The 15,131-nt window shown below is 41.9% G+C and overlaps 1 protein-coding gene across 11 annotated transcripts in view; it reads right to left on the minus strand.

Moving 5' to 3' along the window:
• STON2 (stonin 2) overlaps positions 1-15,131 on the minus strand; it is a 176,099-nt gene that overhangs the window by 131,699 nt on the left and 29,269 nt on the right. For 7 of the 11 annotated variants that reach the window (XM_054666199.2, XM_063793861.1, XM_016926524.4 and 4 more), the window contains exons 3-4: positions 6,157-6,442; positions 3,757-4,041 (exon numbers count right to left, since the gene is read on the minus strand). In XM_054666199.2, coding sequence (XP_054522174.1) covers positions 3,757-4,041; positions 6,157-6,244 — 373 coding nt within the window. In that variant the 5' untranslated portion in view covers positions 6,245-6,442. Of the gene's footprint in view, positions 1-3,756; positions 4,042-6,156; positions 6,443-8,136; positions 8,216-15,131 lie in introns of those variants that run through there. The other 4 variants (XM_063793862.1, XM_009428265.5, XM_054666197.2 and 1 more) reach the window with 3 other exon arrangements.

The raw sequence follows: 15,131 nt of genomic DNA on the forward strand, positions 1-15,131 counted from the left end.
TACAGCTCACAGGTTGACTATCTCTGTAAATAAAGCTTTATTAGAACCAGTGAGACAGCCAGAGGGGAGGGGGTCCCCGGAAAAACTCCAACTGGCCTGTGCGCTGGGGTGGAGCTGCGGAAGTTTGTGCCACTTGCAGCAGGGAAGAGCCTGGCCCCTCCTCTTCCTGTGTGGAACCTGGGATTTGGGCGCGGTCCGGAAGTGCTCTAGATGAACTCTGGCCTTGCTGAGAGTCCCTGTTTCCCCTCTTTTTCCCTTTTCACCCAATAAAGCCCTGCTTTACTTACCCTTCAAACCATCTGTGAGCCTGAATTTTCATGGCTGTGTGATGGACAAGGACCCCATCTTTAGCTGAACTTTAGGAAAATTCCTGCAACACCAGGTCCAGGTGGGCCAAGTGTAGCATAGTCATGAAAGTGTTAACTGGATCTTGTCTTTAAAATACTGATATTTTGTTCATTAAGAATTTTTTGCATTATGTGATTTTAAAAAATAATTTTAAAATAACTTTAATTTTTAAACTGAATTCTTAAATATTTTTTTAAAAACTTTTTTTTCAAGACAATTATTACAATTTGATATGGAGCAAAAGTGCTTCATGTATTTTTTCCCAATCTGTCACAGAGAATGTTAAAAAGACATACTCAAGAATCACAATTTTAAGAAATTAATAATTTTTACTGCCTCATCAAGGATATTATTGGGTGAAATATACATTTTGTTTTACTGTGAGTAGACAATGGCCAAAAGTTTCATCTGCTGTTATTTTTTAACCATCAATGCAAATGTCAATGCAGTGAAAAGGCAAATAACATCTTAGAATTAGAATGAAAATGATTTTAACCCCAAAGACGCCTTGAAAGGGTCTCAGGAGACACCAAGGTCTATGGGCCAGACTGTGAATTGCTGCCTTAAAGGGTAAAGCTTTCACAATATATCAAAAGCATTGTCAGTCACAAGATAAGATCCTCAGTCAGATGGGGGCAACATAATTATGACTAATCTCAAAATTAGTTTTGGAAAAATCAGTGAAGAGTTGAGCAAATTGACTGTCACATAAATAGTTTTGAGCAATCAGGAAATCTTTGAGGCTATAGATAAAATGTGAAAGAATCTGAATGGCATGAATATAATCCATGACCTGAAGGCATGGCCATTTTAGGGCAGCAAAGTGGAGAAAGAGCACCCCACCCATCATTTACCTTCCATTCCTTGCCCCCACTGCCTCCTGGGTAATGAGGGAGCAGAGGATACTAGAGCAGCAGCAGCAGCAGCAGCAGCAGCAGCAGCAGGAAGAGTGAGGCAAACGGAAGGAGAGCACAGGGCATCCGAAGGCTGCTCCAAGACCTTGGGGCCGGTCAGCCTGGTGCGGAAGCTCTCCTGCCATTTCCTAGCACACAGTCTTGGTTGAATTCCCAAAGCCCACTTCTGGCTGAGTCTCCTCCACCATGTGTAATATGGATTAATATTAATACCTTCCTCATACAATTGTTGTAAGGAGTACATGAGATGATGTAGCTAAGGCACTGAGCACAGAAACTGAGACAATAAGTATGCAGTAAATGTATCATATTAAGCAGAAGGAACATTATTTCTGTGTTCATTCACTGCCCAGTGTTCTGTAACTTTTCCCTACATGCATCAACACTTAGCCCAGAGCCTTCTCAGTGTTAGGTGTTCAGTAAGGGAAGCCTGTCTGGACCTGTCACTTCTTCCATGCTGCACTGAGACTCATGACTCAATGACAATTCATGCAGAAATTGATGTTTAGGCTGGGCACAGTGGCTCACGCCTGTAATCCCAGCACTTTGGGAGGCTAAGGCAGGTGGTTCACCTGAGGTCAAGGAGTTCGAAACCAGCCTGGCCAACATGGCAAAATCCTGTCTCTACTAAAAATACAAAAATTAGCCAGGCATGGTGATGGGTGCTTGTAATCCCAGCTACTCAGGAGGCTGAGACCTGAGAATCGCTTGAACCTCAGGGGCAGAGGTTGCAGTGAGCTGAGATTGCACCACTGCACTCCAGCCTGGGCAACAGAGCAAGACTCCATCTCAAACAAAAAAAAAAAAAAGGAAATCTGATGTTTAAATATGAAAAAATAGACATAAATGTGCAAATTATTATGTAAAAATATAAATGTTTGTTACAGAATTGTTTTATATTTTCTTAAAATCATTTTAGTATTGAAAACACATTGAAAAACAAAGGAATCAGCCTTAAAAAGTGACACTAGCAAAACAACACACCAACAGAAAAATACACCAACCCTGCTTTTTGCTAGTAGGTCTCTGTGGTAGACAGAATGCCTCCCATTCTACCCCAAGATGTCCACATCTTGATTTCCAGAACCTGTGAATATGTTACTTTATTTGGCAAAAGAACTTTACTGATGTGATTATGTTAAGGACCTTGAGATGGGGACATTATCCTGGTGAGCCCAGTGTAACCACAGAGGTCCTTAATGCCTGGTGAGCCCAACATAACCACAGAGGTCCTTAATGGAAGACAAAGGCAAATGTCAGGGAAAGATGTGACTTCAGAAGAAAGGCACAAAGAGATGCCACATTCCTGGCTTTGGAGATAGAGGAAGGGGCCATATGCCAAGGAATGTTGACAGCCTCTGAAAGCTGGGAAGGGCCAGGAAACAGACTCTCCCCTAGAGCTTCCAGAAAGGAACGCAGCCCTGCCAACACCTTGATTTTGAGCCGGTGACACCCATGATGGACTTCTGAAATACAGAATCATAAGATGATAAACTCACGTTGTTCAAGCCACTACACTTGTGGTGACTTGTTACAGCAGCAAATAGAAAACTAATACAGTCCCAAAGCTTATCCAATCACCTGTGGCATACTTCAGTGCACAACAAAGAAGTAGCCAGGTCACCAGGGTGGGGACTAACAAGTCCTACAGCTTTACTAAGCTCCCCAGTGCAGCTTCTGGCCATTGAAATGCCAGAAAATAAGAGATTTCTCATGAACAACCATCCCTACCCATGAGGATTTGGATTCAAGAGTTCTGAAGTGTGAGAATATCCATATTTAACAAATCCTATTGGTGACTTGGTTAGACATGGTCAGTGGTCCACACTTTCACACACATTCATTTCTGTTTTTATTTTTTGGAGACAGAGTCTAGCTCTGTCACCCAGGCTGGAGTGCAGTGGCGCGACCTCAGCTTACTGCAACCTCCGCTCCCAGGTTCAGCAATTCACATGCCTCAGCCTCCTGAGTGGCTGGGATTACAGAAGTGCATGACCACGCCCAGCTAATTTTTGTATTTTTAGCAGAGACGGGGTTTCTCCGTGTTAGCCAGGTGGGTCTCAAACTCCTGATCTCAAGTGAGCCACCCTTCTCGGCCTCTCAAAGTGATGAAATTATAGGCATGAGCCACCGCACCCAGCAGAAACATTCATTTCTGTATGTAAGGTGCTTACAGTTTAGGGGCTGAGTAAATATAATTCCAATCCCTAATAGAAAAATATATATGCATTATTTTAAAGACAAGTCAACAGCCAGGGACAAGAGTAAAGGACTAGAAATGTCCTAGAACACATACATTCTTTTGTATGCTTATGTCAACAAAAACAAGTTACAGAATTAAACCAGATGAGAACTCCGTCTGCTCTCCCCTATGCGACCAGTGCTTCAGGGTTAGGGGGCAGATGAAATGGAATCCTGGCAGCCCTATAGACCTCTCACTGAAAAGCATCCCTGCTGACCACAAACTCAAGCCGGGCCCTTCCTACCTCCTCACCTGTCTCAGCTGTTTCCTGATGAGGTGGAGATGTGCTGGCCCAGGGCGTGTCATCTTCAAACTGAACCCAGTTGCTGATGGCCGAGGCCAGGTCAGGTGGGGGCTGCTCAGGGCTCCCAGGTGGGGAAGCTGCTTCAGAGATGAGGCCCATCTTTTCAGAGGAGTCATCCTGCTCCGAGTGGGAATGGTCTTGAGAGCCTCCATCCACCACATGGTTCTCCCCGGAGGAGCTCTCGGACTGGTCTGGGGAAGATGACAGTCCTGGGAGGTGCTCTTCCGTGCCCCCTGAAACAGATACCAGACGCCACCATCATGTGAGGAAGGCCGCTCTTCAGAGCCATCTCATGGAGGCAAAAACTAAGTATGACCATGGGGTGCCCGCATGACTCGCCACTACAGTGAGTGGGGAGAAGAAAGAGCCACACCCATCTGACTGCATGTTAAATGACTGTTTCCCTAATCATGTGTAAACGCTGTAAGCTCAGCATGTCTCCAGTCAGTATCCTGGCAGGCAGAGACGAGGAGCCTTCTTCACTATTCTTATGCCAGCATCTACTCCAGTGCTTGGGGGTCACAAAGGAAAGTGCTTACAGAGGTCAAGTAAGAAATATACCTGAGTCAAGTGGGACAAGTGAAAGGCAAAAGGGACTGGTGGGGACTGTGGCTGAACAAGAGCACTTCTTTCTGAAGACATTCAAATTCAAATTTCAAATTCTTTGCAGTCTAAGCTATACACAGCCACAGGACACCAGGTGCAAACCCATGTGCACTAATGACCAGCTGAATGTAACCTAGAGGTTATTTCTGCAGCACTGTATCACTTGATTGGCCCTAGAAAATTAAACAGCCTTCACAATTTTTTTTTGGAAATTAAAAAAACTGGCCGGGCGCAGTGGCTCACACCTATAATCCCAACACTTTGGGAGGCCGAGGTGAGTGGATCACCTGAGGTCAGTGGTTCAAGACCAGCCTGACCAACATGGCAAAACCCCATCTCTACTAAAAATACAAAATTAGCCGGGCATGGTGGCACATGCCTGTAATCCCAGCTACTTGGGAAGCTGAGGCAGGAGAATCACTTGAATCCAGGAGGCGGAGGTTGCAGTGAGCTGAGATTGCACCACTGCACTCCAGCCTGAGCAACAAGAGCGAAACTCCGTCTCAAAACAACAACAACAACAAAAAAACTATATCCTGATTATGGTGGTAGATACACAAATCTATACATGTGCTGAAATTCATCAGCTGTACAACAAAAGAAGTCAATTTTTCTGTATAAATGTTTTTAATCAAATAATTAATATAAAATCTTTTCTCCCATCACTAGCCAACCAGTCCATCTGCAAGTATTCAAAGCCTCTACAGCACTGTCAAACAGAAATAAAATGTGAGCTACATATGTAATTTTAAATTTTCTAGTAGCCACATGAAAAAAATTAAACACAACAGCAGAAAGTATTTTAATAATACACATTTCAACCCAATGCTGAAAATTTATAATTTCAACATGTAAGAAATATAAAATTATTAGCTATTTAATTTTTTTAAACTAGGTCTTTGAAATTTAGTGTAGGTATCTGATGCTTACAGCACATCCCAATTCAGACTTGTCACATTTCAGGGGCTCAGTAACCACATGGCCACCATATTGGAGAGCATACCTGTCGACTCACACTTTCTAGGTGTTATAAATGACAGTGGGATGACTTCAGTTGGCACTGGTAGCTGTAGTAGAACAGAACCAACTCACATGTCTCTGCAAATATCTCCTGGATCCTACCTTGACCTTCATCCCTGAGCACAAGTTCTCCAAAGTCAATATAGTCATCCTCCTTATGATCAAGGATGACCGTACTGAGCTCTTTCCACGTGCCAGGCACTGCTCTAAGCACTTTTATGTATGAATTCACTTAAGCCTCACAGCAACCTGTGAGATAGGTACTGATTATCCCTACTGTACAGATAATGAAACTATGCATGGAGAGGTTAAATAAATAATCTACCCAAAAGCATATCACTCATTCCTGGTGCAACAGGGATTTGAACCCAAGCACTCTGGCTCCAGAGCCTGTCACTTTTAACAACTACTTTTAACAACTACGTTTTAAAAAGGCTGAGAGTAAAGTATTTGGTAAATATTAAGTTTTTGTTTCTTGGGAGAAAAGAGCCACTACTTTTGGTGTTTCCAAGCCTCTTTTTAGGGCCCCAAGGTTCCCAAGATGCTTTTTCAGTGTGTAAATTCTTCCACTTAGGATTCTAAGATCTCAAGAAAGAAAGTGAGAAACTGACTCTTTTTTCTATATTAAGATCCCACCCAAAGAATAATCAAGTAGAAGCCATAACAAATAGACATGGTTCTTTGACAATCTCTTCACTTTAGGAAACGAAGGCACTCCTTACCCTGCGAGTGGGCAGGAAAGGGTGGCTCTTCATTGAAGGAGACCCATTCTGACTGGTGGGTGGCAATCACATGGTCCAAAGTCGTCATGCTAAAAAGGCACTGGTCATCTTCACACTGCTGACCTCAGGTGAACCCCAGAATACTGTCTGGGGTGGGCTGGAGTAGGGGTATGGTAGTACGGTAGACTTGGGTCCAGGGTCTGTTCTAGGTGTCTTGCCAAGGGCAGTACTCAGAATGTAGACAGATCAGCCCCTCTTGCCATTGGTTAATCTGCCAGGCAGAAATCTGTTTAACAAACAAACAAACAAAAAATTTAAAAGGATAACCATCACATTATACTGAATCCACATAGGTCTAGGGCTTTTAGCGCTGCCCACAAGAAGGCCTGGGGTGGTTTCCAACTTGCCTTACTTCGCTCTGTTCCTGTCATGCCCTCACCTTTTATACTGAAATGTCTGTCTTTAGCATCAAGGTTTCTAGATAAGCCTTCATATCACACTTGCAAATAATTACACAAATTTCAGCAATTAGATTCTCTAATTTCCCTAATTATTGTATTTTAGAAATATTGTCATCTATAATACTATCATTGCAAAACAAATATTAAAACTTTTCAAAATGCTTTCACTTTCTCTTACTAGCTGGCAAAATAAAAGCATGTTTTTTTCTATTAAATTAGTCCAGTTTCTTGCCTTAGGCAGGTAACTCTTTATAAACCTGATTTAAATCTCTGGCAGAAACCCAACAATCTCCAGATGGTATCTCCAAGCATGGTTTATCAATCAAGAAAAATAGAAATGAAGTGATCTTGTTCATTTGGAGTAAGAGGATAGGGAACATCTGTGGTAGTGAAAAATGTGAGTTAGAGTAACATTTTCAATCTAGGCCTATTTAAATTAGTTGCAACGGTCTAGCCTTTGCTCACACTGCAATTATGTTCTAGGAATACAGAAAGATTCTTAATTGACATAATTTTGTTTATGGTATTAATATCTTTTTACAACCTGAACCTAGCTCTTGATCTAATAATGATTTATAATGAATTAATAAAATCTGAATTTATCTAAAATCAATGTGCTTCCACAGAGGAGCTACTATATACCTTGAACAATATCAGTTCTTATTAACTAAATATACACAATATTCAGATAGTTTCTAGAACAACTTAACTCACAGTCTTCCAATTGCTGCACAATGAAAAGTTTAGGAAATTTTACTACAGGTTATCATCTGCAGTAAATAATCTCTACGTGGGAAAATCGGTAAAAACATGAACAGCTTTTGCTTTTTTGGTGTTTAAAACAGTTTTGGCATATGATGCTTCCTAAAAACAACTAATGTTTATATAGAATTTATAATTTTCAGAAACACATTTTCATACCATACTTCACTTGATTCAGTAGCCATTTTGATGAGTAGGACTCATAGTACTCTAATTCTTCTATGGATACAGAAATTTGGGCTGAGAAAAATTAAGTGACTTACCTAATACTTTTAGTGCTTCCAGGCCCTTTTGGTAAAATGCTTCCTCCAGGCTAAGTGGAAGAGTTTACAAATCTCAGCACAGTGGCTGACTTTTCTTCATAATAAGATCTCACCCAAAGAATAATCAAGTAAAAGCCATAACAAGCAGGTGTGTTTGAAGCACCACGCTGATAGATCCAACCCTTGAGCCCAGGTCTTCTGCAGCCAAAACACTCTAACCCTGGTGTCACAGCCGCAAAGAAGTACAACAGAATACAGTACATATAGACTATCACCCAACTTAAGTACTTTACAAATATCAATTACAATGGAACTGTAATGAAATGTCCGGGAAACTCCCCATGTGAAAGTTTGCCAGCACACCCCAAGCTGTATAAAGGATGGGAAGCCCAGAAGCCTCTTCTCCAAGTCCCTCTCCTAGGATCCTTGCCAACCACAAGGCCAGACATAGGCAAACAGCCTGGAGAGAGCAGGTCTCCCAAACCAGATCTTACCAGAGAGCAGTGCAGGGTCCACAAGCACAAAGAGCTGATTCCCACTGGCTTCTGCCTATGACGACTTTCTCAAGCCCTGTCAAATGTGTGTCACTCAATGTGGTAATGGCTGCGGGCCAAGATAAGGCAGTAAAATTGAAGAGTCAGATTCCTCCTCTTTCAACGACAGCAGCATGTAAACCAGCCCCACAGCACCCGTCAAAAAAAAAAAAAACAAACAAACCCACAATACAAGTCCCTATGCTGACACATGCAGTGTCATCACTCAATGGGGAAAACATCCTGCCAATCCTGCAATGATGAACCCAGCAAAAGTCATGGATAAGTGCGGTAGGGAAGAGAACAGGGGACGAAGGTGAAGGTAAGAGGAAAATATTTAAAAATTTTAAACTGAAAGGTTTTAAAGATCAACAACTTCAGGTGTTATGAGAAAACTGAGGCCCAAGGAAATCAGGCGCACGAATAGAGATTGTGATCACAGGCCCAGGAGTTAGGTTGTTTGGATTTGAGTCCTATACAGTCTTGGAGTCCTATACAGTCGTGGACTCATAACTCAACCTCTTTAAGCTTCAGTTCAACCTTGTACAGAAAGAATAATAAAACTCACTCCATAATTCCGAGGATTAAACAAGATAATGTACGCCAAGTACTAAGGACTGGATGTAATAAACCCTCTGTAACGATGACAATGAAAACAGCAGGTGACCTTACAGAGGGCTTACTGTGCCCCGGGCTCCATTCCAAACCAATGTTAGCCATCGCCAGCACTGCTGCTATTGTTAAATGACTCGCCCAACGTTGCGTAACTTGTTCGTAGAAGTCTTGGGACTGGAATGCAGATTTCATGAAACCACTGCATTTCTGTCATTTGCAGAATCTGGTTTCAGTCATTGTTCAAAATGCTAAGTAGAGTCATGTGCTCAGCTACAGTGCCCAGAAGGCAGATTCTAAATCCTCTTCATTATAGATATAGGTGCATTCTGGCCAAAGTACCAAGACCATTCCTCAGAACGTATGAACGAAAAAAGAGCCCCAAAACTTTATCTATCCTTCCTTCACTTGTCCCAGACCAGACATGGGCTGGTGACAGACAATGAGTGGTCCCAATGAAGACTGGTGGAACAAATTGATCACATGGAACCCCCCATCATATTCCATACCATAAATCCATAAAATGGATTTTAGGTATTTGCCATGGAAGAGCCACACCAATAAGCCATAAGAAATTAGACCTTGAAAAGTGCTGTGCTAGCAGCTGGAAACCCACAGAAGAACCCAATAATTGTGAGGTTAAGTTCATACTGGAATTAGTTTCTTGGTAAAAACCTCACCCCATTTTTAGAATGTGAATCATAAAATGAGGTTTAGAATCACCACAAATGAGTGGTGACTCAGTATCAGCAGGAGGATTGACCAACAGATGCTAAAAGTTTCATTGAAGTCTTGGAGTTGCCATTTCAGAGAGCTACTTCTTTCTCAGCATTATACAAAAATTTGTAGAAGGGAGAATGCAATTGTCTGATAAGATGGGGGTCATAGAAGTAGTTTTGTCTTATGACAGTCCTCTAATTGCCACAGTTTAGCCATAGGGAGATCTCTGAGAGTTGGAATCATATGGGACTGGGTGGGTTTCTGAGATGTGAAGGATGTCCTTGATTCTGGACCAACAGAGGGACAAGTGAGGGAAGCCTCTGGACAGGGGATCACTGCAAGTGACAGTAAAAATCAGAAGCAGACCTTAACAAGGTGTGTTTCTGTCTGAACAAGCCTCTGTCTCATGAGAGCAGAGGTATCTACTGGGGGAATATGGACTGAAGGGATTGATTGACCATGAAAGCTAAGGAGAGTTCAAGGGGAAATGAGAAGCTGTGGGAGGTTTAAAAGCAGAGAGTGACTCGAGAAGTGTGCTTAAGGGAGATAAGCCTTCCTCAGACAGTGCTGGACGAAGCGTGGTGATGGAATTTTTCAGCCATCAGTACCTCCGGTGTGTTTCACAAAGTTGGGGGGCACAGTCATCAGGAACATGTACTGTTTCTGCCCATTCTAGGGCCTGAGGGTCAAGGAAGAACAAAACAGCATCTCTGCCCTCAAGCAGCTGTCAACTGCAGGGAGATACCACAGCAACCTAAAACAATAACTTCTGCTCTCTAACCTATTCTGGTGGTTAGTCACTAAAAGTAGGACAGCAGCAAGTAAGAGTGTTAAGAGACTTCTGAGAGCTTGAGCTACAGGTGGTCTTGAACTGTACCCTAAGCCGGAAAGGAGGGGTCTGAGCAAAAGAGCTGTGGGGCACAGGCACTCAGGAAGGGGGAGCAGGAATGGCATGTCTAGCCCACAGTGAGTTACACTCTGTTCATCTGAAGAGGGTGTCAAGCATCCTGGAAAAGGAGCTCTAAGTTTCAGAACGAGTTTGAGCTCTGGAGCTTACCCTCTCCAATCCCACTGCCAATGCCTTGGCTCAGCCCCTCATGATCTCTCACACAGACAGTTGCAAGTCTCCTACCTGTCTCCCTGCCTTCAGTATCACCTGCTCAAACCTACTATCCAGCCTATTATGCTAGAGTTATCTTCCTAAAACCTGAAAATGGCTATGCTACAGCTCTGCTTACAGCTCCTCAAAGTCTCCTCACAGGATAAAATGAAGTATGAGAAATGAACAAAGGATTCCTGAGAGCAGGGGTTGCATGCTATACCCTCAGCATTGAGCATAGCGCCTGGCACATGTTAGCAGCTCAATAAAAATTGTTGTATAAATGCAGGCACTTTGTGAATCTGGCCCTGATCCACCTCTATAATCCCATGTGTCATTCTCTCTCCTTGTGAATCCTATATTCCTGATGAACTGAGTTATTGAAAGACTGTGTTTTTTAATATACTTTGTCCTATTCGATCACTTGTTCATATATTAATACATTATTAAATACTATATTTGGGATACATTTTCCCTACATTTTTATTTCATGAGCTCCTGCTCACCTTCAAGTCTTAGCTCAATCATTATCTCAGGCCTGGCTCAACAAGTATTTATGCCAAGTGGCAATCACTGAATGCAAAGATAAAGAACACAAATTATTTTGCCATAAAACCTTTATAATATGCATGCTCATTGTTTTTTGCCTACTCAACACCCAAAACTCCTTTCTTTTTCGAGAAAAAAAATATTATCTTTACATCCCTCCTGGCAATTAATCCAGGCTTTGTCAATGGCTGCTAGAATATTGAGGGAATGCTAACAGGTACAAGGGCCTTGAATACATGCAAGAGTGGCATGCGAACAATGGAAACTTGACCCAAGCCCAGAAGCAGGCACAACTCAATTCCGTGGCAATGGTGACAAGTGCGGCATCCTAACCAGACCCATGGTGTGACTCTGGCTCTGTTCACTGCCGGCTAGGTCCTATGGCTCCTACCTATTTTCCAAGCCACGTTTGAGAGTCATCTGGCAATCCGATGAGCTCTTTCATACCCTTCAATAGACTTCTTTCCTGCTTGTATTAGCCAAAATTAATTTCTGTTGCTTGCAACCAAAAACTCTGATCTATGGTGGTACTCCTCAACTTCCAATAAGTAAAGTACCATACTTCCCACTTGCCCTTTATCCCCCATATCTTCTGAATGCTGATACTATCTTAACCTACACTCATTTACCAAATTATAATTAAATTATTTGCTAATGTGGCTATATGAGGAAAGGGACTTGATCTTTTGCTTATTGATGTCTTTAACTCTTAGAATAGGGTATGGCTTTTAGTAAATGTTTGTTGGGTAACCAGCTGAATGAATGAATGAATGAATGAATGAATTTGCCTTAACATACAGGAGGTAGCCTCTTCAGCTCTTTTGAGACGTTAATAAATGTTTTAGGAAGGTTAATTTAAACACTATATGTAAAATAGCTTTGGAGAAAATCTAGATATAGGGAAATATGTTCATTCCCCTTTCTCTTTGATCTAAAATTATATCATCCAATTCCAATACAGCAGACACTAGACATAGGGACTACTGATATGTGGTTAATCTGAATAAGTTGTTCCTTAAGTGTAAAATATACACCAGGCTTTAAAGAGTATAAAAACGTGTAAAATATCTAATAATTTTATACTGCTTTCATGTTAAAATGGTATCCTGGATGTATTAGCTTAAGTAAAACATACTGTTAAAATTAATTTCACCAGTTCCTTTCAACTTTTTTAAATGAAACTACTAAAATATTTAAAATCATATATAAGTAGCCCACACTATATTTCTTCCTTTTTTAACTGAGACAGGATCTCACTCTTGCTCATGCTGGAGTACAGGGCACTATCACAGCTCACTACAGCCTTGACCTCTCTGCAGGCCCATGTGATCCTCCCACCTCAGCCTCCTGAATAGCTGGGTCTATAAATGCACACCATCACACCCAGCTAATTTTAAAAAATGTTTCCGTAGAGACAGGGTCTCACTCTGTTGCCCAGGGTGGTCTCAAACTCCTGGGCTCAAGCAATCCTCCCACTTCAGTCTCCCAAAGTGCTGGGATTACAGGCACAAGTTACTGCACCTGGCCTCATGGTATATTCCTATTGGACAGCAATGCTCTAAAGCAGTCCATTTTTTATTTCATCCTTGATTTTGAAGGCTACTTTTCACAAGACAGAGAATTTTTCCTTCAGTATTTTGCCTTTTGGTCTGAATGTTTCTAATGAGCAGTTGATTATATGTAATTACTCATGCTTATATAATGTGTCTTCTTTCCTCTAATGGCTTTCAATATTTTCTCTTTATCTTTCATTTTCAGCAACTGACTATAGTGCATTTGGATGTAGTTTTCTTAGAACTCATTTTACTCGAAGTTAGTGGAGTTTCTTGAATCTGTATGTCAGTTTTTTCATTAAATTTGGAAAAACTAAGTCAGTATTTCTTCAAATGTGTTTTTCTGCCCCTTTTCCATCTCTTCTGCTAATCTGTCCTTGCGTTCACTGACTCTTTCTCTTCTCATCTCCATTCTCCCATAAGCTTATCCCATGAATTTTGTATCTTATTCAGCTTTTCCATTTTATAATGTTCTTTTACAGTTTCTATTTCTTTGCTGTGATGCCTTATATATTCACTCATTGTGACAATATTTTCCTTTAGTTCTTTGAACATATTTATAATGGCTGCTTTAAAGACTTTGCCTGCTAAATCCAACCTCTAGACCATTTGGGATTAGTTACTATTGTTTTTTGTTTTTTTTTTTGCTTGACTATGGTTTTTACTTTCCTAAGGTTTTTACTTTCCTAAGGTTTTTTTTTTTTTTTTTTTTTTTTGCATACCTAATAATTGTTGGTGATACACTGAAGACCTTCTGGATTTGACTTTCCTCTGCAGAGTGCTGATGTTTGTTCCAGCAGGCAGTCTGACCAAGTGCTGCTCGCCTAGAGCTTGTATAAAGCTTGGTCTTTTACTTCATTGGATTAATTTGTTTCCCATGGCCCTCTAATTGCCATAGGACTCAATTTCTAAACTCTGTCTCCCCTGTAGATCTTGACAGGGTATGATGGTTAATATTGAGTGTCAACTTGATTGGACTGAAGGATGCAAAGTATTGTTCCCAGGTATGTCTTTAAGGGTGTTGCCAAAGGAGATTAACATTTGAGTCAGTGGACTGGGAGAGGCAGACTCACTCTCAATCTGGGTGGGTACCATCTAATCAGTAGCTAGTGTGGCTAGAATAAAGCAGGCAGAAGAAAGTGGAATGACCAGACTTGCTGAGTCTTCTGGCCTTCATCTTTCTCCCATGCTGGATGCTTCCTGCCGTCTAACATCAGACTCCAATTTCTTCAGCTTTTGGACTCTTGGACTTACACCAGTGATTTGCCAGGCGCTCCTGGGTCTTTGACCACAGACTGAAGGCCACACTGTCGGCTTCCCTACTTTTGAGGTTTTGGGGCTCGGATTGGATTCCTTGCTCCTCAGCTTGAAGACAGCCTACTGTGGGACTTCACCTTGTGATCAATACTCCTTAATAAACTACCCTTCATATATACATCTATCCTATTAATTCTGTCCCTTTAGAGAACCCTGACTAACACACAGGGCTTGGTTCTAGGCTTTGCTAGGGTAGTTTCAAGTAAATCTTACTCTAGAGCATGGGCTGGCAAACTACAGCCACAGCCTAAGTCTGGCCCTCTGCCTTTTTTGGTAAATAAAGTTGTATTATTAGTATATTTACCAGCCACACTCATTAGTTTACATATTGTCTATAGCTGCTTTTGGTCTACAATAGCAGAGTTGAGTAGCTGTGACAGATACTGTATGGCTCACAGGGACTGAAATAATTACTGCTCAATAATAATAACTACTGGCCCTTTACAGAAAAAAATTTACAGACCCTCCTTGAGAACATGATCCTTACCCCTAAGACACAGGCTTTCCATACTTGGTTGGATGCTTGAGATGTTAATAAGACGTTAACGAGCTCTTTCCACTGTGGCTGGGCTGGACCACCAATGTCCCCCACTATTGCCTGATGTCCAGTTATCTTTGTCCCATTCTCAATCCTCCAGCAGCCACTCTATTAAGCTCTGCATGGTTTCAGTGTGCACCTGTGCACTCTAAGCTGGCCAACGGTTCTCTGGGTACACCCAGACATACTTCTGCTCCTCTCTCCCCATCCCCATGCTCTCTGCTCCCCAACTCTCTGCTCTCTGGTGCCCTATCCTGCAGATTCCAGCTGCTTCAATTGCCCCAAACTCTGATCTCTGTTTTCTTAGCTCAGCAGGACTGCTGTGCTTGGCTTAGACTCCAGCTGACCACACTGCAGTCAGGAAACTCTTCCCTGGAAAAGAGCCAAGGCGAGTGTCAGGCTCACCTCAGGATAGAAAATCTTGTGCTGCCTGTTGACCGAAGCCTGAAAACAGTTGCCTCATAGATGTTGCTGTTTTGTGGTTGTTCACTGCAGAAGAAGGGCTAGTTACCAAGTATAACCAGAACTGGAAGTCCTCCCCTGGAACATTACTTTCTGACTTGTGTTC

This window comes from Pan troglodytes, chromosome 15 (genome assembly GCF_028858775.2).
Source record: "Pan troglodytes isolate AG18354 chromosome 15, NHGRI_mPanTro3-v2.0_pri, whole genome shotgun sequence".
In the NCBI taxonomy this organism is placed as follows: Eukaryota; Metazoa; Chordata; class Mammalia; order Primates; family Hominidae; genus Pan; species Pan troglodytes.